The sequence below is a fragment of the Zeugodacus cucurbitae genome, chromosome 5 (genome assembly GCF_028554725.1).
Source record: "Zeugodacus cucurbitae isolate PBARC_wt_2022May chromosome 5, idZeuCucr1.2, whole genome shotgun sequence".
Taxonomy (NCBI): Eukaryota; Metazoa; Arthropoda; class Insecta; order Diptera; family Tephritidae; genus Zeugodacus; species Zeugodacus cucurbitae.
Window position 1 is genome coordinate 7,933,019 of NC_071670.1, and position 26,096 is coordinate 7,959,114.

At 34.9% G+C, this 26,096-nt stretch overlaps 6 protein-coding genes and 2 long non-coding RNA genes across 8 annotated transcripts in view; 4 read left to right on the forward strand and 4 right to left on the reverse strand.

Moving 5' to 3' along the window:
- Positions 1 to 735, forward strand: part of LOC105216263 (rabphilin-3A) — a 28,101-nt gene extending 27,366 nt beyond the window's left edge. The window contains exon 4 of the mRNA XM_011190663.3: positions 274 to 735. Coding sequence (XP_011188965.2) covers positions 274 to 577 — 304 coding nt within the window. The 3' untranslated portion in view covers positions 578 to 735. The remainder of the gene's footprint in view (positions 1 to 273) is intronic.
- Positions 1 to 26,096, reverse strand: part of LOC128921915 (uncharacterized) — a 71,426-nt gene that overhangs the window by 38,866 nt on the left and 6,464 nt on the right. The gene's annotated exons all lie outside the window — the stretch shown is intronic.
- Positions 2,411 to 5,195, reverse strand: LOC128921911 (uncharacterized). Its single transcript, XM_054230922.1, has 2 exons — positions 4,168 to 5,195; positions 2,411 to 4,110 (listed from the first exon to the last, which is right to left on the reverse strand). Exons 1-2 carry the CDS (start codon positions 4,946 to 4,948, stop codon positions 3,344 to 3,346), a joined length of 1,548 nt encoding a protein of 515 aa, XP_054086897.1. The 5' UTR covers positions 4,949 to 5,195; the 3' UTR covers positions 2,411 to 3,343.
- LOC114804437 (T-complex protein 1 subunit zeta) lies at positions 5,361 to 8,264 on the forward strand. The gene is made up of 2 exons (XM_029042868.2): positions 5,361 to 5,647; positions 6,520 to 8,264. The coding sequence occupies exons 1-2, from the start codon at positions 5,511 to 5,513 to the stop codon at positions 7,976 to 7,978; spliced, it is 1,596 nt and encodes a 531-aa protein (XP_028898701.2). The 5' UTR covers positions 5,361 to 5,510; the 3' UTR covers positions 7,979 to 8,264.
- LOC105216262 (uncharacterized) lies at positions 10,126 to 12,399 on the forward strand. Its single transcript, XM_054230924.1, has 3 exons — positions 10,126 to 10,285; positions 10,346 to 11,261; positions 11,419 to 12,399. Exons 1-2 carry the CDS (start codon positions 10,203 to 10,205, stop codon positions 11,220 to 11,222), a joined length of 960 nt encoding a protein of 319 aa, XP_054086899.1. The 5' UTR covers positions 10,126 to 10,202; the 3' UTR covers positions 11,223 to 11,261; positions 11,419 to 12,399.
- Positions 12,277 to 15,723, reverse strand: LOC105216261 (ATP-binding cassette sub-family F member 2). Its single transcript, XM_011190660.3, has 4 exons — positions 15,542 to 15,723; positions 13,770 to 14,511; positions 12,645 to 13,687; positions 12,277 to 12,578 (listed from the first exon to the last, which is right to left on the reverse strand). The coding sequence occupies exons 2-4, from the start codon at positions 14,443 to 14,445 to the stop codon at positions 12,456 to 12,458; spliced, it is 1,842 nt and encodes a 613-aa protein (XP_011188962.1). The 5' UTR covers positions 14,446 to 14,511; positions 15,542 to 15,723; the 3' UTR covers positions 12,277 to 12,455.
- LOC105216260 (ras-associated and pleckstrin homology domains-containing protein 1) overlaps positions 16,264 to 26,096 on the forward strand; it is a 49,241-nt gene continuing 39,408 nt past the window's right edge. The window contains exon 1 of the mRNA XM_011190657.3: positions 16,264 to 18,499. Coding sequence (XP_011188959.2) covers positions 18,449 to 18,499 — 51 coding nt within the window. The 5' untranslated portion in view covers positions 16,264 to 18,448. The remainder of the gene's footprint in view (positions 18,500 to 26,096) is intronic.
- LOC128921913 (uncharacterized) lies at positions 21,151 to 22,109 on the reverse strand. Its single transcript, XR_008471237.1, has 3 exons — positions 21,650 to 22,109; positions 21,455 to 21,594; positions 21,151 to 21,363 (listed from the first exon to the last, which is right to left on the reverse strand). It is a non-coding gene; the product is annotated as an uncharacterized LOC128921913 (long non-coding RNA).

Genomic DNA, 26,096 nt, shown 5'->3' on the forward strand with positions numbered 1-26,096 from the left:
CAGAATTCACAAAATATGCTAATTGGTTTGATAAGCTTTTGAAAACTTTTTAATGCCGGAACATAAACTTCTTCGAATACATAATATACTATGTGCATAAATATTTTATATACATATACATAAGTATGTATGTATTGTGCTCTTTTAATATATAATATGAATGTATATACATGTATGTTTGTATAAATATTCATATCCAAGCAATTTGCACTCTGCTAATTGCATCTCATCGCTTTATTAATATAAATTTTCTCTTCCTCTTGTTTTTTTTAGACAACTAAAACCTGATTCACATAAAAATAAAAAATACAAAACCGGTGTCAAATGGCGCACACTAAATCCGATATATCGCGAAGAGTTCTATTTCGAGTCGAGCCCACATGATCTGAATAAACAAACGCTGATCATAACCGTTTGGGATAAGGACATTGGCAAGAGTAATGATTTTCTCGGCAGTTTGGTAATCGGTTACAACAGTAAGGGCGAACGTTTGCAGCAGTGGCTGGACTGCATAAAATTACCGGATCATTTTCATGAGAAATGGCATTGTTTATCAGGGGAGCATCCAACACATTAATCAAATGCACAACAGAGTATAACGGAAGCGATAAATAATAAAATTAATTAAAAAAAACACTTAAATAAAGACCTGACACAAGCATTATATTATCATTGTAAAAATATAAATAAATATGCATTTGGCATTTATATTTAAATATAGTTACATATGCATTATATACATACATATATGCAAATACATACATACTTATATGAATGTATGCATGTATGCAATCCACCCACAGAAATTGTTGCCAAAATTTTGAAACTAATAACTATATGTACTAATTTATTTTGTTATACAAACTAGCACACAAACTATCTACATAAGTTATACATATACTATAAATACGCATTTAATATTATATATAATGTGCTATAAATACTTACATGCAAAACATGTGGCTTTACTTGTCACCTTTAATATCCGCAACGTCATCTCGTCAACCCTCCTCATACAGCATTTATTACACCCCAATTTTGCTGCATTATATTTTATAGTATTTACTATAAATTGTTTTTAAGTGTCCTTAAATGGGTTAAATAAGCATCAATCAAACGTGCACACACACACATACACACGAAATATATTTTAAAATAATATCTATTAAGCAAGCATATGTATAAAAATAAAACACGAACTGTAACGTACGCGTATGCATATTAATACACACAATTACTTTGTTTAATGCATAAAAAATGAATGATGGAATAAAATACGCGAACTTGGTACGATAAAATGTACATTGAAACACTTTTATTTTAATTTTAAGCAATTAATGGCAGATTTTTTGCTATTAAATATTTAGTTTCACTGCAACTGTCACTTTTATATGCAGAAGCTGCGTTTAATGAGTACACGTTGCTATTGCATACAGTTATTTACAAATTTGACATTCTACGAAATCAACTTCACCTTCATACAATTATTACTTTATTATTTATTAGTGAAATAAATCATTTTAAAAATATAAAATCGTAAGAATTATTATTTTTATTTTTTTAAATTACGTTTTGACATGCAGTCGAATGTTAATATTTAATATACAAATATTTGCGTCATGCATATTTGCTTAGGTTTAATGAAGATTTGTCGCAGCGGCAGACTGTGCTGAGTAGAGTGAAATCAGGCTGCGCTAAATTGTTGTATACACAAGCGCATATACCTATAAGCACATTTATTTACACTACGCCGGTGTTTGTGCTTTTTATTTGCATATTCTATACTTTGTTTACTAACAAAAATAACAAGCTAAGTATTGTTGTTGCTCAAATATACAGTGTTATACACTAGCGTTGTTAGCGGATAACTAGACGCAGCAGACACATGGCACATGGTTGGAATATTTAAAAGAAATATACATTTATAACCTTAACCTTGCGCATTTGGGAAATTCATTAAATATTCTGGGTAGTGTCCAGCGTTTTATAGGCGTTATTGCAATCAAACTATCATATTTAGTTTATATGTCTGTGGTAAAGTGTAAAGCATAAATTGAAAGTAAACACGAACCACGAAAAAATACTGTGCACATTTCTATTCATTTATTCCAATATCGTGTTGTATTAATTTTTAGCTTTAATGAAAGGCTGTACTCACACCTTAATGAGTAAAGCATTTTGTGGAATTGATAAACTCGTAGTGTAATTAACATGACGCCACAAATTGTTTGAAATTAATTTTTTTTCTAACGAAACGTGTTATTGAAGGGTGTATAATTACAATAAACCTAAGTGCATATGTATGTATGTATGTACATACCGGATTCATCGTATAACAGTTGCTGACTACTTTTTTTATTTTTTATTTATTACAACCGCTATTCCAAGTAAATAAAACAAGTTTTTGCGGTTAGTGTGTGGGGTGCTTGCAAGCTAATTTTATTGTATTAATTGTATTAAATTGTTCAACTTGTTAAGTGCATTATACAACAAATTAGCAAATAACTATTTCTACTATATTGACTACTGGAGTTTGAAATGTGACTATGGATTCATAATATTTTTTAACACGGAAGTATTTTTTTTATTTTAAACACTTTTTAGTTAACATTTAAAATGGCTTTAAACCTTATGGCTTATGAAGACAAAAGCTATACACTGATTTTTTAGTTGCATTTGTAAGAAGACTGATTTGTTATAATATTATAAATTGTTCTGAGCTGCCAAACTGCGCAAACACTCTTGCTGCTGTTTGGTTTAAAAAATTCCCTAATGTAAATTGCAAAAGGCGCGAGTTTCGAGTTTGCATATCTGTTTCAACATTGAGAATCATATGATATAAAGAGACGCGCGAAAAACTGCAATTAGTATTCGACGTACATGCTAACATCACAAAGGTTAAACGTATATTCACAGGTTAATGACTTATATATGTACATACCAATATGTGTGTGTATGTATTGAGCGACCAATTTGTTCTTTAGCGCGATGTGTGATGGATATATGTATAACAATATTTTTTTTTAACATTTAAAGCATGTATTGCTTATAATACTTTACGACATATATTTGAGAAATTTCAATAACTTTTAATAAAAAAAACGCGTTATGATTAAAAAAAAGCATTGTAAAATATGCTGAGATTCCACAGATTCGAAGCATTATGCAAAAGTAAGAGAATATTTGTTACAAAAAGAGGTATGTGAATTCCATAACATTTGTTCCAATTTGTTGTTGTCTCAATTTACTAAGCTTATCGATTTTTTGTTTACTATTTTTAGCTGCTTACTTTATGGTCTTTTCACTTTTTCTGCTTTTTCATGCCATTTATGGTTTCACGCACTTAATGCATTCCAAAAAAAGCAACAAATAATGGCAACAACACCGTTGCCATCGAATTGAGCCATGCCACAGCACCACTTGTTTTTGCTGAAGCATTGTCCGGCAACAAAGGTGTTTGCGTTGGAATTGCTTGCAATTGTTGTGAAGCTGCAGTGACAGGGTTAATTGGTGCCAATGGTGCGCTGCCTTCGCCAGCTGGTGGCATAACTGGCGCAGTACCGTTCATCTCAGCACCAGCTACAGGTGCTGACGGTGGCGGTGCTGGATAGCAGGCAATTTTCTCGACTTCAACCATCTTGGTGTTATCGTTTGGATCGGTTTCATTAATGTGCACTGGCACACAAATTATGCCGCCTGGTGGAGGCTGTTCGGGAGCGGGTTGTAGAGCGGCGCCAGCAGCAACTTCTGCGGGTACAGCACCTGGTGCTGGTACTGGTGGTGGTGATGGTTGTGCTGCGTTATTATCGCCCATGGGTGCAAGCGGTACATTGGGTACTGCGGGATCAGCTGGTGCAGCGGCGGGTACTGGGCCAGGCATGGGTTGTGTGGCGTTTTCACCAACGACACCTGTTGTGATGACCGTGGCACCGTTAGCATTGGTTGTAGTCACCGAACCGGGTGGACCATTATTAATAATGATGATTTTGTCATCGTTGCTGCCAGATTGTCCAGCGGCGGCAGCTGGTGCTGATTCGACACGCGTATGTGTTGGCGTAAGCACGTGTCCAAGGATTGCTCCACCAATTGCGCCAGCAGCCAAACCAGAACCTATTATTTAACTATTTAGAATTTTGATTTTTTTTTTTCAATATTTAATAAACCTACCAAATCCTAATCCTGACGAAGTTTGTTGTGGCGGTTGTGAATAGAGTACAGCACCTGGAGGAAGTGCAGCACCAGGAGCTACGTATGTAGCACCAGCTGGTACACCAGCCGAAGGATAATGACTGCCACCAGCAGGATAATAACCACCTGGCATATGTGCAGGCGATGAATATACATTTGCTCCTGCAGGTACCGATGAATGGTATGTTGCACCAGGTGGAATTGATCCAGGTGAATGGTAAGTTGCACCAGCTGGTAGCGAACCAGGTGAATGGTATGTTGCACCAGCTGGCAGCGAACCAGGTGAATGGTACGTTGCACCAGGTGGAATCGATCCAGGTGAATGGTATGTTGCGCCAGGAGAATTATAAGTGCCTCCAGGATAAGAGCTCTGCACACCATGTGTATTAGTGGCCGTTATTGGAGTGTGTACATTGGTTGCCGGAGCTGGCGGACCTTGCGATTTCGGCACATTCCATCCTATGGGTTGTGTATTTGTTGCGCCACCACCTGGAGCCGAAGCTGGGCGATTTGGTTGCGAATTATATCCTGGGTAGCTCAATTTGGCAATATCTGCGTGCGAGTTACCTGCACTGCTGCCACTTTGTGTCGGATAGCTCGGTTTGGTCACATGTCCTGCACTACTAGGTGTGCGTCCACTACCGGATTTTCGATTGTTGTTCAAAGCGCGCTTAGCTTCGCTGCAGCCTAAATTTTGTGTAAGCAATAAAATTGCAAATATAGCGACCGATGCGCAATTCACTTTCACCTCCCTCGCCATTTTTGCACTACCGTGGTTTTCCCCCTTAAAACAGGTTGATTTTTAGGCAAGTCAATTTGCTTGCGTGTCTTTTGCTTTGTTCGTTCACTTCACTACAAAACAAATCAATTATACTTGCTAATGACAAAATACACCGAATTATTTCCAGAATGCGCTTCCCAGCGTACAACTAAAAAATTTCTGTTTGATGTTGAATCGTTTCGTTTCGTTTGAACTGAATTACTGAAATACGACGAACAACAACAGCTGCGAGGCTCCAACATCGGTTATTGCAAAATTGGGGGAACGTGACTCAATGTTGCATTTCAGGGTCAATGTTGCCACTCTGTCAGTGTTGCGCTGAAATCCCTCAACTTAGCGAGTGACCGCACCGCAAAACTGACAGCTGTCATTGCGAACACTGAACACACTGCTTTGGTTGCACATCTGCCAGTTGATTTCCCTGCTGAAGATCTCGAGAATTTTGTTGCTTGTCGTTCCCAACGTGTGTCACAAATAATTGAATTTATCAAGCATTAAATTGTTAAAATTAAATACAATTATTTAAAATCTTTAATTAAGCATGGCTTCGATCAGTTTATTGAACCCAAAGGCTGAATTTGCACGTGCTGCTCAGGCTTTGGCCATTAACATCTCAGCTGCAAAAGGCTTACAAGATGTGATGCGTACTAATTTGGGACCGAAGGGAACCATGAAAATGTAAGTGGAAAATACTTTTTTTAACTTAATAAACTGCGTTTACTACAATTAGCGCAATTTTTAATTAGTTATTTGTTAAAAAATGCAATTTTGTGTTCATATGGGCACAGAAAAGCCGCCGCCTCATATCATGTTTGAGGTTATGTTAACAAACGATTCGTCATCGGACGGTTGACTATTCTTTTGTATGAGTTACTAAATATAAAAAAAAAATTAGCGCATGTAGCCTGCAAATTCAAAAATGTTTCTAGAATTTGTTATAAAGATTGCGCTATCAAAATTTGTTTTAATATTTTAAAATATGTACTTTTTGTATAAAAAAATACATATAGAATTAAAAGGACAAGATGTGCATATATAATAAAATAAATAAAGCCATGTATGTTTATGTTATTATAGTAATCGCTTGAATATTCTTCACATTTTGTATATTTAATTAAAGCGCATGTAGCCTGCAAATTCGAGTACACCCATCGAATTTGTTATAAAGCTTGTGCTAGAGAAAATGTTAACATTTTCAGGATCTGTACAGTATAACGCTCCAGTGTACTGTACATGAAAATTATTAACTACATTATTTTTTATAATATTATACAGTAATATTGTAGCTATAATATATTATTGCTATGAAAAGTTTTAAAAATTAATGATAAGCGCATTTAGCCTGCGAATTTGAGTAACTCCATCAAATTTGTTATAAAGCATGCGCCAGAAAAAAAGTTTTATAAATTTTTAAAATGCGGTAGTGCTCAAAAATAGCCTTCCATGCTTAAAATTTATAAAACAAAATAATTAGCTTTATGGAGTAATATAGCTTTTGGAGTCACATATATTTTATTGCTTGGTTAAAACGCACAATTTTGTTTTTCTAGGTTGGTATCTGGTGCAGGCGACATCAAAATCACCAAGGACGGCAATGTTTTGTTGCACGAAATGCAAATTCAACATCCAACAGCTTCTATGATTGCACGTGCCAGCACAGCACAGGATGATTCCACGGGTGATGGCACCACATCAACTGTCTTGCTTATTGGCGAGCTGTTGAAGCAAGCCGATATTTATCTTACCGAGGGACTGCATCCACGTATTGTAACAGAAGGCTTCGAAAAAGCACGTGGCAAAGCTTTGGAAGTACTGGACGCTGTTAAAATTCCCATTGAAATCAACAAGAAGAATTTGATCGGTATTGCCAATACCAGCTTGCGCACCAAAGTACACCCAGCGTTAGCTGATATTCTCACTGAAGTGTGTGTAGATGCTGTTTTGGCTATACGTAAGGACGATAAACCAGTTGATTTGCACATGGTTGAGCTGATGGAAATGCAGCATAAGACTGCCACTGACACCAGTCTTATTCGTGGTATTGTCATGGATCATGGCACGCGTCATCCAGATATGCCAAAACGTTTGGAAAACGCTTATGTGCTCACTTGCAACGTTTCATTGGAATATGAAAAGTCGGAAGTCAACTCAGGATTCTTCTATAAGACCGCCGATGAGCGTGAGAAGTTTGTACGTGCCGAACGTGAATTCATTGATCAGCGTGTACAGAAAATCATTGCGTTGAAGCGTAAACTTTGCGATGGCACTGAGAAAACCTTTGTTGTTATCAATCAGAAAGGTATTGATCCCATGTCGTTGGACGCTTTGGCTAAGGAAGGTATTATGGCACTACGTCGCGCTAAGCGCCGAAATATGGAACGTTTGGCTTTGGCCTGCGGTGGTACTGCCATGAATTCCTTTGATGATTTGGAAGAATCACATTTAGGTTACGCTGGCGTAGTTTACGAACACGTACTTGGCGAGAACAAATACACTTTTGTTGAGGAATGCAAAAACCCACAATCGGTGACCATTTTGATTAAGGGTCCCAATAAGCATACTATTTTACAAATTAAAGATGCTATTCGCGATGGTTTACGTGCGATTAACAATGCGCTTGTGGATAAGTGTGTTATACCAGGAGCTGGCGCTTTCGAAGTACGCGCATACAACGCACTCAATAAATACAAGGACACAGTTAAGGGAAAAGTACGTTTAGGAATACAAGCATTCGCCGAGGCTTTATTGGTCATTCCAAAGAATCTCGCTATTAATAGCGGTTACGATGCGCAAGATACTATTGTTAAATTGACAGAGGAAGATCGACTAAATCCAGAACCAATTGGCTTGGATTTGTCCACGGGCGAACCAATGAAACCTGTGGATATGCATGTGTATGATAACTACTTAGTAAAGAAACAAATATTGAATTCCTGCTCGGTAATTGCCAGCAATCTGCTGCTAGTGGATGAAGTTATGTGTGCCGGTATGACAAGTTTGAAGGGTTAGTCGTGTTTGGCTGCATACAACAAATCAATGTCTCAATGAACAATACCCGCATTCGCTTCTAACATAATTTTTCTTCTAATGTATTATTTGTTTACTATTAAACAACTGCAAATAGCTGAGTCCAAACTGCCGTTGACTCCTAGCGCTTTTTGAAAATTACTTTTTATTCGTACTAAGTCGGCGTATGTCAACCAACTAAATGATTTATAAAATCACAACAGTTATTAATACTACATAAATACTTTTGTATTAAACGAATAAAATGCATTTTTTCTGAACTCGTAAATTTTGTATTACATTTATTATTATATATTTTTTTTTTTTTTTTTTTATTTATTTATAAAAGCTTATACAAAGTTAATACTATATGTATAACCTAAGGCATGCAGCGCTAGCTACAAAGGCTATCAGCTGTCCGTTGAAGAATGTGTTGGTTTTATATTCTCCTCAATAGATCACAATCTTTGAGAAAACGATAGATAATTTTTATATTTTCTTCCGTAGCGTTGGAAAGGAGGGTAATCGGATCTGTGTTGAAGTGGCAATCTCTCTTTTCTTTCAAAGTTGGGCAAAATTCTAATATATGAAGCACGGTTGTTGTTGAGTTACAGAACGGGCAGCAGATGGTACTGTTTCTTCCGAGGAGGTGCGCATGCGTCAGTATAGTATGTCCAATCCGTAGGCGAATGTAAGGTGTTATAAAATTGGTTGCTACTGTTGATGGGTATAGCGGTTTGATTCTGGCTGTGTTAACTATTGAGTAATGGTGGTTATATGAGACCCAATCGATTGCCAATTTAGAGAGCCTATTTTGGTGTATGAGTCGGTATAAATCAGATTTCATGAAGAAACTGAATGTAATTGTGGGCGTGTTGGATGCATTCTTTGCTAGTAAATCAGCGTAATTATTTCCGGATAATCCAGTGTGGCTTGGGACCCACATTATCTTAATTTTATTTTCATATTTTATAAGATATTCTCTAATTGCAGTGATGATGTTAGTGTGGTTGTTGCAATTTTTAATGGCTTGGAAACATGATAAGCTGTCGGTGCATATGACATATTTTCCAGGGCTTTTTGTGGCATGTAGAACAGCATGTAAAATCCCAGTGGCTTCAGCAATGAATATCGAACAAAAGGGGAAAAGCAGTCCATATGAGATTGGCTTTCCTTTCTCGCTAACGACCGCAAAAGAGGTTTGGATTTTATTTTTTGAACCATCCGTGAATACAAATCTCCAATTGCCATGTTTCAGAGTATTCATAATTTCACAAAATTCTGATACATATATCGCATTAGGTGTGGTGGATTTAGGCAAACGAGCTAGTTTATCGATAAACGTGTTTTTTGGAATCAACCATTGTGGATGACGACGTTTAGGAAGTTTAGCAGGTTTTAATGGTAAGCTGTTTATTTTGGCAAAAGAGGAGCATTTATATATGGCTGACTCAATTTTTGGAGGACGGATCCGAGTTGATGATGAAGAAAAGGCATCTTGAAGCACATGGTTAGAACCAAGGATGATCTTCGGGTATAATTTGTATGTGGTGTCTACCATATTATCTATCAGAGAGGGAAGACCGGATTCTGCTAACATATTTTTGATTGGTGACGTGGGGAATGCTCGAAGCGATCTTCTAACAGCGGAGTGATACGGTGCGGCCAACAATTTTAGGTGACTTTTTGAATGATGCCCATATATTTCAAGAGCGTAATTGATGACGGAGAGTATGAGTGCCTTGACAACATTAATTAGCAAAGACGGGCCAATGAGCGAACGCTTGCATGCTAGGTACTTAACAATATTTGAGTTTTTAGTAATTCTATTTCTAATATATTCACAATGTTGTTTGAATGTATATTTACTATCTAGAATTAATCCAAGAAAGTTAAGTGTATGAGAACATGAAATATTTACATTGTTGAAAGAAATCGGTGGAAAATTACAATTATGTTTTTTACAAATGTGGAGTAGACTGGATTTTGAGTACGATATTGAAGCGCCTGAGGAAAGGGACCATAGGGATAGTTGAGAAAGGATTTCTTTGTGGGAAATGATTGGGATTTCAGTTTATAAAAAGGCTGTGTTTCGCAAGTGCATTCATAACAGCGTGCGATAGTTTGAATATCACTGTGTATTGTATACATAATAAACACACCGCAACAGCTGTTGGTATTGTCAGTTGTGTGGAACAACAACAGTGACGTTTTATAAACAATTAAAATGGATAATTATCCGCAAAAACTAATCGATCAGTATTTAAAGGTCTCCAATAAACTAAAAAAGTTCGATAGAATTGTATTTAAGTAAGTTTAACAACACTTCTCTTCCGCATATATCAAAATCACTAATGAATTCTAATATAGGCGCTTTGCACCAAATGTCACCGAGGTGTTGGAGGAATTTGCACGTTTAGCGACACGCTTCGAGGAAGCTGGCGTTTACCAATATGCTGCTATGTGTCACTTAGGCGTGGCTAAGTGTGAGCTCTCCGCAGGCAATGTGGTCAATGAATGTCAGGCATACTTAAAAGCAGCACGCGCGTTCATGCGCGCCAACAATACGAATGCCACACTACAGTTACGTTCGCATGGCGGTGAATGCAAGGAGGGCGCATTACGTTGCTACTGTCAAGCTTTAGAACGTTGTCCTGATGACACTGTCTTAAAAGCGGCAATAATACGTGAAATGTCACCACTACAACCACACTACGAAGGTTGTAGTAGCTTCGCTTCACCTGCACATCGTATCTTTGAATTGGAGTTGTCCGCGCATGCTGCACTGCAACATAAAGACTTTCTCAGCGCACTACAACAACTCGATGATATAGTGGACAATATATGTGAACGTAAACAGCACGAATTGTATGCGGATCTACTGCGGCGTGTGGAAATCTTGCGACTATTATTACTTATTGCATTGAATCTACCGCCAGCGCGACAATCGCCTTCACATATTAAATTAATTGAATATTATGAACGTTTGGCTGAACTCGATGATGAAAACACAACGAACACTAGTTCGCCACTGGCGACGGCTAGTGGTAGTCACTATAGCACCGGTACTTATGTACCGCTACAAATGAAATGGGAGTTCGCAGAGATAGTGCTGGCTTGGAAAGAGTGTCGCATGTTGGATTTTAAAATGATGTTGGAACAATTTTTGGTGAAATTTAATGCACTAAATGAGGCGCACAGACATGTAGTGCGGCACATTTGCGAGCGTGTGGAGCAGAAATATTGAACGGTTGATTGTGGGTTATTTCAATAATTTAAAAAATAAGTGAGTGGGTTATAGAAAGTGTTTGAATTAATTTAAGACGTATATATTAATTTAATTATATTTGTTTAGAATAAAAATATTGCATTTGCACTTAATTTAATAAAAAAATAACAATCGAAATCATTTTTTATTCAAGAAATTTTGTTTTTATCGTCAGTTGGCGGAATTGCAACAACAGTTATCTCACCACAGTCGTTCTACGCAACCGGAACGGTCCCGGATTTTTATCCGACCAAGAACTGTTAAAACGGCAGCATTCCTCAAAATTATTTGGGGAATGTTTTATGCCGCTACAACAACAACAGTTACCACGTCAGCAACAACATTCCTTGCAATTATTGATAGCTTGTTCGTCGCGTATATTGTAATATATTTTGTTATAATTGTAATAAAACTCGTTTATTCTTGTTTTAATGAATGTCTGTAAATTTTATTTCAATCGGTGTAGTAATTAATGTATTATTGTAGCTTCTGGCATACTTCATTTGCCGTTCAAATACATTTTTAATAATTTTTTTTTTTTTGAATATAAAAAATTCACCTTCTAATATGTAACCTATAGATGTGTGTGTGTGTTCACAATAAAGTATATGTCAATTACTAAAGACCTAAATGTGTACGTTGTTTTCATTCAAAAAAAATTTCATTTATCGTTAATTCAACAAATCTGTAAAATTTATTATGGTCTCGAAAAGTAAAGCACAAGTTTGTTTTTCTCTTTAGATTTTTGTGTTTTTTAAAACTGTGTTATATTCTAAATTGAAATTTTAGTTATTCCGTAAGCTCCGTTGCCACCATTTTTTCTTTTTGTATTTATTGGTTGGTTTAGAAGTACATTCACAATATTATTTGTAGCATAGCATACATATATAGTAGTTATTTAGTGCATAATAAATTACTTAAACAATCAATCACAAATGCCGTTTTAATGCGCGGAAATTTATTAAGTTCTGCTATTTTACTCATTTAAACGTATTTATACCATTATGTCCGTATTCTTCTTCATATATAGTAATTATTTTTTTTGTGTTGTTCACATACAGGGGGGATACTGCTTTCGCCTTTTAGCTACATCATTTAATATATACTTATGTTTTGTAATTTTTTAATTTTTAAATAAACAGAAATTCGCTTGGCCTACTATTTAAAATTGTTGTAATATTATATTTGCTTTTGTGTGTGTGTATACGTGCTTTATTTCTTCTTTCGCTCGTTTTCATTAGTAATTTTATTTTTCAAATGGTCCTTGTAGTCCAAAATGTTACCCTTCCATTTCGTGACAGTTTCATTCTCACACACCCAAATCTCTTCGGCAACCTGCGCAAAGCGTATTTTATAGCAATTAATTACAGTTTATTAATACACAATCATGTTCAATCTCACCTGATTGATCAGTCGGAAATCGTGACTAACCAACACCATGCCGCCGTCGAAATCGTTGATGGCATCAGCCAGCGCATCGATAGTTTCCATATCCAAGTGATTGGTAGGTTCATCAAGCAGCAGCAGATGTGGCACCTGCCAGGCCAACCAAGCGAATACAACACGACAACGCTGACCATCGGACAGCTGTCGGATGGGACACACTTGTTGACGCCCAGTCAAACCGTAACGGCCAATGATCTTACGCATCTCTTCCTTCTCCTTTACATCGGGGAATTCACGCATCATATACTCCAGCGGACTGGCGTCCAAATCGAGCAATTCATGCAAATGCTGATGATAGCGCGCAATACGTAAATGTGAATTTTTGCGTATCATGCCGGAAGTGGGCACCAAATCACCATACAAGAGTTTGAGCAGTGTGGATTTGCCCGCACCGTTAGGTCCCACCAAAGCCAATCTTGTGTCCAAATCTATGCCGAATTCCAAATTCTTGTAGATCCACGGCGTGGTATCGTTGTAGCGGAAACTGACATTCTGCACCATAATCACTGGTGGTGGCACAGTGCCGCAAGAGGGGAAATAGAAATTCAACACTTTGTCATCGGTCACCTTTTCAGTTAATCCCTGCGCCACCATCTTGGCCAGCGTCTTCTCCTTAGATTGTGCCTGACGCGCCAACTTAGCGGAACCGTGACCAAAACGCGCAATGTAGTTCTTCATGTGTGCGATTTGATCCTGTTCCCAGTTGTACTGTTTCATTTGGTTCTCCAGCAGTTCCATGCGTGTACGCACGAATGCCTCATAATTACCAGTGTAGTATTTTAGGCGCTTGTTGGTCAAGTGTATGATGTTGGTGCAAACACCGTTGAGGAAATCTTGTGAATGTGAAATGAGCACGAGAATACGCTTATACTCCTTCAATTCCTCCTCGAGCCACACACAAGCATCCAAATCCAAGTGATTGGTCGGTTCATCGAGCAGCAGCAGATGCGGTTTGACGAAAAGCGCACGAGCAAGCGCGATACGCATACGCCAACCACCTTTAGTGGAAAGCAATTTAATTATATCACATTCACATAACTTTCAAATATTTTTTTTGGTTTTTGTGTGATGTACACTTACCAGAGAAATCCTTGGCCTGTTTCTGTTGCATTTCCTTGTCGAAACCGAGACCGTGTAGAATGCGCGCCGCTTTCGCTTCAGCCTGATCGGCCGACATATCATCTAACCGTTCATAGATATCAATCAGCTGATCCTGCGCATCATCTTCGTCGCTCATAGCGAGCTCTTCGGCTAATTTCTCCAATTTGATACGCTCCTCATCGACTTCCATGACACACTGCAACGCAGTTTTGGTGGACGCTGGTATTTCGCGCGTTAAATGGAAAATATCAATGTGTTCGGGTATTGGCACCTCACGGTTACCCAAACAAGCCAACAATGATGACTTGCCACAGCCATTCAGGCCAATCACACCATAACGACGCCCACAATTCAACTCCAACATTGTGTCCTGTAGTAGTTCGGCGCCGAAGAATGTGATGGAAAAATTGGCGATTTTCACATCACGCGAACGTGGATGTACGGCCAGTGAGCCGGTGCAAGAGCGCGCTTCGGCACTGATGCGTGCCTCCTCCTCCAGCTTGGCGCACAGTTTCTCCTCCTCGGTCAATTCACGCTCCGGTGTGCCGTTGGTGCCGTTTTGATTTGGCTTCTTCGACGATGATATTTGCTGGATTTTCTTATTGCGTGCGTCCTTTTTACGCTGCGCATCGCGTTTCTTAGCATCAGAAGGCATTTTTGCTTTTAAAACTTTCGTAAAACTTTTGACGTTTCAATATTTATGTTAAACACAATTATTTTACTTTTGTAGAAATAGTAAAAGAAAAATTTGATTTTCGTTAATAAATTTGTACAATAATTTTGACAAATTTAGCGAACGCTCACTAAACTTGAGAATTGTAAGCTAAAACAGTTTTGAGGGAATAAAGAATTTTGTTGTGTTAAAATAAAACTTAAATAGCGGCAAACGAGCTTACAGGTTTACTAATTTGTTAGCAAAACCAGACTTCAGTCTCTTCCAAAACTTTTCCGGCAACGTCAGCCAATCATGTGTGTAATTGTGTGTGTAATAATATCCGAACGTTCGAAGCAGACAAGCTTAAAGGCTTAACCCTGCTTAAAAGCGACACATCGGGTGTCGTTGTTAAAACCTTCATTACTTTAATCGTTTAGCAATATGCCCTCACCTACTTTAAAGTTAATAAACAAAGCGGTAGATTTAAACAGTTGGCTGACGCACCAATAACCACACCACCGATAACAACCACATAGTCAGACAACAACAACAAGGTTATCTAAAACGCACATGTTCGCAAACAATTTGTGACATGTACGAAAGCGGTGATAAATCAGAAGGTGAAACGTAATAGAAGAAAAATTCAGAAACAAAGACGAACTAGCGTTGGATACATATGTACGATGATAAATACATTTTGCTTGAGTTGTAATGGAAAATTACAGCAAACTTAAATGTGCAACAACTTTACAAAATGCACACACACATATACACATTGTAGGAAGTTTAATTAAAGCTTTGTCGTAAATACTTTCTAACATCTTTCTTTAATTTGCAACCATTCCTTCTTTCGCAAAGCGAAAAAAAAAATTGCAAAGAAATTGTGCAGCATGCCGCCCGTGAAAATTCAATATTGTCGACGTCGCACTGTGAAATGTTAGGACAGCACGCTGGTGGTGTGGGGGAGCACCGCAGCGCCAGCGCATAGCAATAGTTCACACATTTTTTTCTTTTCAACTTATTTCATAATTATACGCTACGAATTCCCTCAAACTGTTAGCGCACTGCTGAAAAACGTGTTCACTTGTATACCTACCAAAATGGTTTTTCGGTTGACTCCTTTGTATTTTACTATGATTAGAAAGGTGTCAATGTCGCCTAAATATATTGCTAATTTATACTCCAATGCCGTTTATGGTTTTAATTTTCACGTGCTGAAAAAATGCCCCCGATAACAGCGAAATCACGACCGAGCAGAATTAGCGACCGAGAACGGAAAAAACTCAAATCTAAAAAGACACTGTAAAACATATGTACGCAGCTGGGGCTGTGTGGCCATGAGGAGTAGTGCCATTTTATAGCGTGTATTCAGTGTTGTACAATTTGCAGTGTTGTATTCGACAGCGGGGGTCCACAAACGAACGTGTGGTGTTAAATAAACTTTAATTTATGATTATGATTATGTTGTTAGATGTCTTTGATAAAAGTTTAAGTTGAAGAGATTGAATAATATCATTTTTTAGAAATACATAAATAGTAAAGTATCTACCAATATATATTTATTTATTTAAAATTCGATTGTTAAATAGATTTTATCTTATATTCTAAATTATGAATTTCACACATGCACTTAATGTCATTGCATTGTCAACTCCGGATCTCTAATCTATCCAACTATGCTCTCAATAATTAAAAAAAAATTGATCGAATATTAAATTACCTACATTTTGGCATTTCCTGCTTTATTTTACAAACACAACGCTAAAAATATACAAAATTCCATTTATTTTGGCGATTTGCAATATACACTCGACACAAAGAAGCCATTCAGTTCAATGACTTTGTTTTGCCAAATTGGGAAATGACAGAGAACTTGAAGTGCTACTGTCAGCGTTCGGAAGAAAAAAAAAAAACAACAACAGTACCAGTCTACGTCTATGGATGCGCATAAATAAGCTGAAAAGGAAAGCAAGCAGCGACAAGTTACCGTAAAAGGAAGTTTCCGGTAATAACTGGTGTCATCACAACTGAGCAGAGAGCATAAATAATTTACGCCAGTTAAACAAAGCCCTTTGCACTTTACAAAAGACCAACTAAACACAGCTAAGCAGTCAAGCTTGTTTGGCCACTGTTGCTGTCAACGGATATTACTCCACTTCCATCTACCATTTTACCATTTTCTGGTTTATTCAGTTCTTGTGCAGCGCTTGTGGGGGCGGCGGTTTTGCTCGGACAGCTCGTTTAACTCCAAACTACGGTTCGTTCTTACACAGACATCAACGCGTTCGGCTGAATCATAAAAGTTTTCAGTGAAAATTTTCATTTACAAATCATTTGACAAAATTAACAAATTCCAATTGGATTTTATGAAAATTCTTGTGTATGCCACAGCGTGTGCAATAGAAAGTAAACGAAATATGAGAAAAATCTCTACAACCCAAATAAAAAAAGGTGTGAAATATATAGTAGCAGAGTTTTATACAAGTCTGTGGCACTGCTGTAAGAAGTAGGAAAAGGAAGGAAATAAAGTGTGAAGTGTAAAGAGTAGATAGTAGATAGTGGGTGGTAAAAGTGCAGTGCGGCATGCGGGACGTAAATGCTACACAGTGAAGTGGAAGTGCGTAAACGATAAAGGCTACGACGGCGAAGACAACAACGACAGCAATAGCGACAGCAACAGCGACAGCGGCGTATGAATTGAATTTGTGGCGCTGAGTGGGTGTTCGAAAACGAGGAAGCAAGCAGTGCAATATACATAGTAAGCAGACAAAGTTGAACGGGGCCACATTGGAGTCGGAAGGAGTACATTGTGGTCGATTGGAGCAGAAAGTGGATATACATACATACATACATATGTATAGCGAGAGAGACCGTGGTGAGTGTGTGTAGGAGGGCGAATTACGAGCAAATCGACGAAGAACGACAATTTAATAAAGCGGAAGAGAAGGAGAAGAAGAATGCACATTTATGAATATACGGCGAATACGTGTGTTAAAAGGCAAAAGGAAAAAGTATATTGAGATCTGGAGTAGAAGTAATAAAAAGGCATAAACGCACACACACACACACATACAAATAGACGATGAACTACACCCAAAAAAGTGCTGCCAACAGCAACGGCAACAGCGGCGCATAAATGTGAGAAGCAAAAAAAAAAAAATAACACAACATTAAAGTGTGCAGACGAAAAAACAGGAAAATTACAAAATTAATACCACTATTGCACTTTTAAGCACTAAAGTGTATGTTTAGTGTACGAAAGTGTGTGTGAGTGTCTTTTTCAACAGTCACAAGCATATTTGTATGTATGTGTATATGTAAGCCCTTGTGTGGGCATAGGCGTAGGAAATTAGTAATTGCACAAACCAAACGGAACCGAAACTCACATATGCTTAAGCACATCGCACACACACACACGCATAAGTAGTGTATCGCATATATGTATGTATAGCGGCCAAACGTTAAGTGGAAGTGCAAGTTATACCTGTGCCACCCACACACGTAGCAAATCCTCTGCCGGATACGCGTAAGCCAGCATCCAGCCGCAAGCGCTTCATTCGCTGTGTATTTGTGTGTAGTGCATGGAAAATAATTCGATTACAACAACTGACATACATACATACATATTGCATTTTATATATGAATAAATAATTAAATATTTATTTAAAGTGTATTAATTGGTGCGCGTTGCAATAATTGCATATACATACGAAACTAAGCACAACTAAATTGTGTTACTTTATGCAACAACGTATTTGTGTTAATCATTGCTTACACATTTGTTTTTGGAAATGTAAATCTGCATACATACAAACGTCGGCGTTATTTTGTTTAATAAAAATATAAGAAATTCGAGAATTTTTGTACGTGCCATACATTTCTGTTGTACAAACAGCCAAACAGCGACGCACTCGACAGTTTTACTGCCGAAACAACAACAACAGCAGCAACAACAGTCGCACACTACTTATCGGTGGTTTTTGGTATTTTGTTTTGTTGGAATATGGATTGCAGTCTTGCAGAGCAAAATTCCGTGAATTCTTTGGACGAAACTGTAAGTATTACATATATGTATGCCATATACTATGCTTAAGAATGTGTATTATTAAAATTTGTTAATATTGTTGGATACATACAAATTTACAGAAATATGTATGTATTTATGTGCATAAGTGGATAATCAGTATTTTTAAATTATCATATTTATACACAGTGAGAAAAAATTTGGAAAATTGTTAAAAATACTAGCCTACCAGTCCGGTATAAACAATGATTAATTTGATTAATTTTGTAAATACTTTTTTTCATAAATTAATTTTGAAAAAATGTAGAAAAAAATAATTTTTTTTTTTATCAAAAAGGTGTTGGTATTGAATTTATGTGCATAAGTGGATAATAAGTATTTTTAAATTATCATATTTATACACAATGAGAAAAAATATGGAAAATTGTTAAATATACTATTGTACAATAGTCTTGTATAAGTCAATAATTAGTTTGATTACTTTTGTACGAAAAAAATATTGGTAATTAATTTTTGTTTTTCATAAATTTCAATAATTAGTTTGATTAAGTTTGTATGAAAAAATTTTGTAAATAATTTTTTTTTATAAATTAATTTTGGAAAATGTAGAAACATTTTTTTTTTTATAAAAAGTTTTAATTCAACCAATAAATACTAAAAAATAATATAATAATACTAAAAAATTATAAAAAAAAAATAAAATATAATAATATATTAGGGAAATATAGTTTTCATAGCAAAGATAAATTTATAAAAAATTAAGTATCAGACATTGAAGTGTTTTTTTTTGTAATGAATAATTAATAAAAAAGGTAATAGAAGAAAATTATTTGAAATGCATATTATCTTTATTTTAAGTGAAAATTTAAGGTGTGCTACATATACAGTGGAACTTCTCTAACTTGAATCCCCATAATCCACAAAAAAACTTCCAGTTAGAGAGACTTCGAGTTATAGAAATTTTCATTAAAACATAAATTTTTCAAAAAGCTGTAAAATATAGATTTATCAACAGTTTTAGTTATTTACTTCGCAAAAAGTTTTATTAAATACATTAAAACATGTATTCTGTAATATTGTTTGTTGACCTTTGCTATTGTTTGACACTTGACGTTTGTATCTCATGCCTTTGTTACACGATTTATGAAATCTATAAGTGTAATATCATATTTTTTGTTTGACTTCATACGAGTCCCTCTTTTCAAAATCTGCCCCGATAGTAAAATTTAAAATTTTGTATTTTTCCCTGGTGGAAAAGTTCGATTTATGGAAAGAAATTTGTATGAAATTTGACTTCTATTGACAATTTAACAGTTCGAGTTATGGAGATCTTCGAGTTATAGAAGACTGAGTTATGGAATCAAATTTGTATGAAATTTGATTTCTAAACGCTATTGCCAATTCATAAGTTCGAGTTATGGAGATCTTCGAGTTATAGAAGTTCGAGTTATGGAAGTTCCTCTGTACTTGGAACATATAAAAATAAAATTATAAAAAAAAATATTTTTTTATAACATAAAAAATACTCTATGATCAATATTATTTGCCTCTTATTCTCGGAAATGTTTACTTTATTTTGATATTAAAAAAAAAATAAAAAAAAAATGGACGACCTTAAGTTGTGCGTATTTAAATTGGTTTTATATGAAGAAAAAAAAATGTAACTCACTCCTTCTTGTCCGATAGCAACTGCATGCAGACCTACTGCAAATAAACTCTTTTCTGCATATTTTCTTGTGCTTTAAATAACGATAAGCATAAACAAATAAAATGAAATTTACTTAATAATTTATTTTAAGAAGCATAATAAGTGCATGATGACTCAAAAAGTATGCAAACATAATCTGAAAAGCGGTTACGCATACTTCAAAATATAAGTATATATATATATATATACATACATACATACATATATACGCTATGTGCGAAGTTAATGGACTTTGTTTAATTTTGTAAATATTTGCGAAAATTCTTTCGTGTTTATGTACGCGTATACATATTTGTGGATTTCAGACTTCAGGCAGCGTTTGGTATTTCTTGTGGCAGTGTGTGTATAATATAATATTTGTGGTTTTACCAAGAAAGGTAAATAAATACAAATGCTAAAATAAGAAATGTTTACATTGCTTGAAAAAAAGAATTTCTATTTTTAATAAAATTTATTTTTGGTAATGGTAAATTGATTTCAATTGTAACGAATTTATTTTTGTTCATGAGATCGTTTGTTTTGCTTCAAAGGAAGTATGAGTATCTCTTTTCTAATGCTCAGCAGTTGGTCAAAATCATTAGATTCAGATTTCTGATGAGATTGCCACAAATCTGAAACATCTTCTTTCTTCATAGAAGACAAACTTTTTATATTGTTAAACTGAGATCTGATTTAGATTGGAGTTTCTCGGCTTGTTCCAACGACAGCATCCATTATCTAATGATCAGTTGCGTATTTTAGAATCAGTTGAGATTGACAGGAATTTGAAATTATTATTTTCTTCATAGAAGACAGTTTTTTGTATAATATTCAGCTGAGATCAGTTTAAGATTAGGTTTGTTTCAAAGAAAGTATCCATATTCTAATGCTCATTTGATAAAGGTAAACTCTGAGATACTGTATACTTAGATTCTTTTATGATTGCAACGAATTTGAAATATTTGTTTTTCTTTAAAGACAATTGTTTTGTTATTGCTCAATCGAAGATCAGATTTATGCCGGTATTCTGCGAGCAGTCTCAAGTCTCTAATAGAGACGAATCTGTGGTGTAATCTCTATAGTGACTTTTTGGTATTCTGGCGAGTTTGTCTCATCTCTATTTGAGCAATATCAGTCTCTAATTTGTGATGTGCTTTAAACCAGGTCACAGAAAAACAAGAGCACAATAATGGTTGATGCAATTGGCCTAATATATATTATAATGAAAAAAAAAAAACGAGAAGAAGAGAGGTAATGTATTAATATTTGTAATTTTGCAATAATGGATAACAAAGTACCTATGTTTTAGCTACACTCGTAGGCGCAATCTGGCTATTTTGCGCAACAAGGAAGATCACTTTTTATATGAAGAAAATACGTTTAGGAAATTCTTTCGATTTCCAAAACACAAATATGTATGTATATATATATCCAAAATCTAAAATATATAATAATCATAAAATAATGAATTTGTATTTTTTACAATTATTTACCTTCGATTGCCATTATGCTCAAATGTAAGGATGAGAACATGTGTTAGTCGATTGTTAGGTTGTTAACATTTTTCATATTTACTTAACAATTGATTCAGATAAAATGCATATATTACGCATTTATTATAAACTATTTCAGTATTATTTTCATTAATAGTATTATCCAATTATTTACAAGAAATTTTTCTGCTGAAATTTGGTAAAAAAAAAACTAATTGCGTGCAATCAATTCATAAAGTATCATTGTGAACATGCACTCATCTCTAATCAACTAAAATAAACAGCTGATAGCTTGCTTTTCTTTTCACCACACTATTTGGTGAACTTTTTTGAGACTGTATCAGCCAGAATACCAAAATGATACTTCCTGACTAACAGGGTCGCCAGTTCGCAATTGTGACAAATAAAGACATGAGACAAATGTGACAAGCAGAATACCGGCATTATTTTGGTTATATAAGGATTGCTTCAAAGGAAGTATCTATTATCTAAGGGTCAGCTTGTAGATAAAATCATGAGATACGGAATATCTTAAATTCCGATGAGATTGTCACGAATTTGAAATTATTTGTTTCTTTAAAGAATACACATTTTCTTATATTACTCACTCGAAGGTCAGATTTATGTCGGTTATAGTATATTCTCTTCAAAGGAATAATCAAATATCTAAGGCTCAACTGTTAATTAAATTCATGAGAGAAAGAATATCTTACATTTGACGAGATTGTTCCAACTCCTAATACATTTTTTTCTACTGGAGCCAATTTTTCTTATATCGCTCGGTAGAAGATCAGATTTTTGTTGCTTATAGATGGTTTACTTCAAAGGAAGTATCTATTATCTTACTCTGAGATGATGATTAAATTCATGAGAGAAAGGATTAGATTAGATTCTGATGAGATTGTCTCAAATTTAATGAAATTCTGTATCCTGAAGACAAATTTCCTTATCTATTTCTAAGTTGATGCTCAGAATTATGTTGAGCTTGGTCGGTTTTGGTAAAAAAATGAGATTTTTCATTTTTTGCATTTTCGTTAAGTGTAATATCCTAAAAATATTCTCTGAAAATTTTGAAATTGACCCAATAATTACTTTTCGAGTTATTCGACAAATAACAAAGAGCGCTTGGGCACTCCAAAACGATCGGGTGAAACTTTAAATAGTTTTCTCAAAACTATCTTTTTTGAACTGTTGACAACTGTTACTCGAAAATCGCTCAAATTTATGAAGCGTTTGGTAGAATACTTAATTAACTCAGGATTTTTTTTTTTTTCAAAATTTTGATTTTTTTATGACCAATTAACTGTTGATTTTTTCCGAAAATCTAGAAAAAAATGAGGCCGCAATTTTGTTAATTTTTGAGAAAAATTAATTTAAATTTAAAATTAGAAAGGATTATTAGCTTTATAAAACTAATTTTTCTTATCCGATTGATTTTAGATGAATCTCCAAGGACTTATGATAGTCAGCTATAAGTTATAACTTTGGAAATTATAATTTTTTTTTTCAAATTTTCGTGACTTCAAGACCAAACATTGTGTAATGCCTTTTGCAAAATATCATGATTTAGTAAATAACAAAAAAAAAAAAATTTTGAAAATTCTCATTTTTCGTGTTTCTGACTACTAACCCCTTAGGCAAAAAAGTTTGAGTTAAATATTTTCATCTATATATAGTAATTTTTATACATAGCTCAGGTATTGATCAAATTTAGGAGCGGCTTTGTCGTTTTTTTCTCAATTTTATTGATATTTTCTTCAAAAGTAACTAATTTCTAACGAATACTCAGCATAATTGTAATTTAATTTCACCTCTCTAGCGCATTCTAACTGCGCTTGACCTAAAAATTACTTTATTTCCCATGTATCCATTGCTTTTAAAAAAAATTTCATGCTGGTAATGCACTTTAGCGCTGCTTAAGTGCTTCTTTGTCCGACTCAACTACTTTCGCACGTACATGTCTGTATGTTAGCAATGCATTTTCACACATTTCCAACGTCATTTGCTGCTTGCATTTATGTAGTACTTTACTGTTAACAAATCTGCTGATCTTACAATTTCATTACCTTTGCGTAAACGTGTTTTCACCTTCACATACTTAATTTATCGACAATGAGTCCAAAGAAAAAAACGTGTGTAAATCTCCAATTGCACACTGAGTACCAAGACAATTGCTTTTGAGCAATCATTTACCTATATGCCTATTGTTTGGCCAACATATGGTTGACGCTGCACTGCAATGAGTTTGGCGTCCTTTTGTGCATTTCAAGGATATTTATACACCTACGACACTAAAACAGTACCTGAGACTGTCTGCAGAGCGATACGATATGTATGTATGTGAAAAAAAAACAATAATAAATGTGACTAAATTTGTTACGCCATCAGGGGGGTGGAAATTTGTGGCATATGTGTATGTATAAAACACACTCGTGTTACTGACTTTCTCTCAAAAATTCCTTGTTGCCACGAAAATGTGTGGAAAACTTGTTAGAATTTTTCTCTTTCTAATATTTAAGGTAAACATGCATTTAGTTGCCACGGTCAACGTCATGTACTCGTACATACATATGCCGCGTTATGAGTAAACAATGAGTCAGTTGTGGAAGAATGTAAACAGTGAGTCGATAATAAAACATTTCTAATGCACAAAGCTTTTTACAAAGCGAATTAAAGTGATTTTTTTCTCACTAGTGCTTTTGAGATAAAATATTTTTCTTATTACTGTGTGATTTGTTCCCGATTTGTATATGTGACTGCGTATCAGAAATTTTTTCCAGTAAAAAAAAACAACAAATACAATAAAAAATAATAATGAACTAACTTTAAGATAAAATGTTGCGAAATGTAGAAGTTTATGCCAATTTATTGCCAGCAAATTTAAGGCACCCACACTTAGAGAGTCATTATCAAGTTTTTTTTTAATATTTTCAACTTATTATATGGCCTTGAGTGAAGGCTATAAACATAATAAAGTACCGTCAGGCTCGAATTGTAACCAAAAAACTATTTTATGGTATGATCTGTAAAATGTCAAGGAAAGGCACAATGTTGGTAAGATATTATCACGTTAGATGGCGCTCGAGTTGAATTATTGCCAAAAAATGTATTTTTGTAACACTTTGGGTCATATGCGAGTTATATTATATATATTGACAAGCGAATGGGAACTATGAACTACATACATATACAAAAATGCATACTGCTAGATGGCGCTGAAATCGAAATATTATTAGACAACATATTTTTGATCTAAGAGAACGCCAAAAATTTAGAAGTTCTGCTTCATTTTGATACTATTCGAGATGAATATTATCGACTAATGAAAGGGAACCATTAGTGGGTGACAGAATCGCACTTTTACCAGAACTAATCAAATTTATTTGTCTGATGCTCCAAACACATGCATAATTCATTGCACTGTACAACACTCGGCTGGGTATTGGACCAAATAATTCTTTTAAAAAATGCGTTTTTCGAACATCAAATCTAAATATTTCGATTTTGGAGGCTAACTTCGAAAATCGGAGAAAACATTTTTTTAGTTATGACTCAATCTCCTGGAAAAAAATAGTTTGATTAAATATCCAGAATAGTCGTATAGTGTTATTATTGAAAATACATCGTTAAGAAAACATTTTTCTCTGAATTTTTGATCAAGACAATCATTATTTTCATTATTTTTAATAAAAAGGATCCACTAGGGTTGGTTCAAAATAACCATAACCTCAAATATTCTGTAAAGAATGTATAATTGATTAAAATAGAGTATTAATGGGTTTATAATCGCGCAAGAACTACAAGATTCCGATTAATTACGACGCCGAAAGAGCGAACACAGCCTATATGAACTAGTTTGGCCGAATTGAATGTATGAAATAATTTTTGTTAAGCCCAAACTACATTGAGTGCTGCTCAAAAATTTCGTCAAAAAGTGTCAGAACCTCAGATAAAGTTCTCAATCAAAGTATTTGTGCGCAAAATATGAAAACAAATAACAGAGTTTTCAATGTGAAGTCATTTGAGACAAATGTGGAAAAAGTAAGAGGTTTTAACCTCACTTTTGAAACATAACCATTAAATTTGTAGAAACACTCTAATAATTGATTGTGACCCGTATATCTTGGTTTATGTTCGAAAATTTCGACCAGAAGTGTCAGAACCTGATCTATAATAACGGTATTTTCTAAGAATGATTCTTTAACGAAGTATTTTTTTGGAAAATATACAAGAGTATACGAGAGAACCACCAAAATGATCGTTATTTGATATTAATGTACAAAAGCTGGAGGTTTTAACCTCACTTTTTGAACGTTTCCTCACAAACGCTTATTAGAAACGCTCTAAAAATTGACCGTATACTTCAGTTAAATTCGGACGAAGTGTCAGAACGTGATCTATAGTAGTTGTTAAAAAGATTATTTTTGGAAAATATGAAAATATAGAG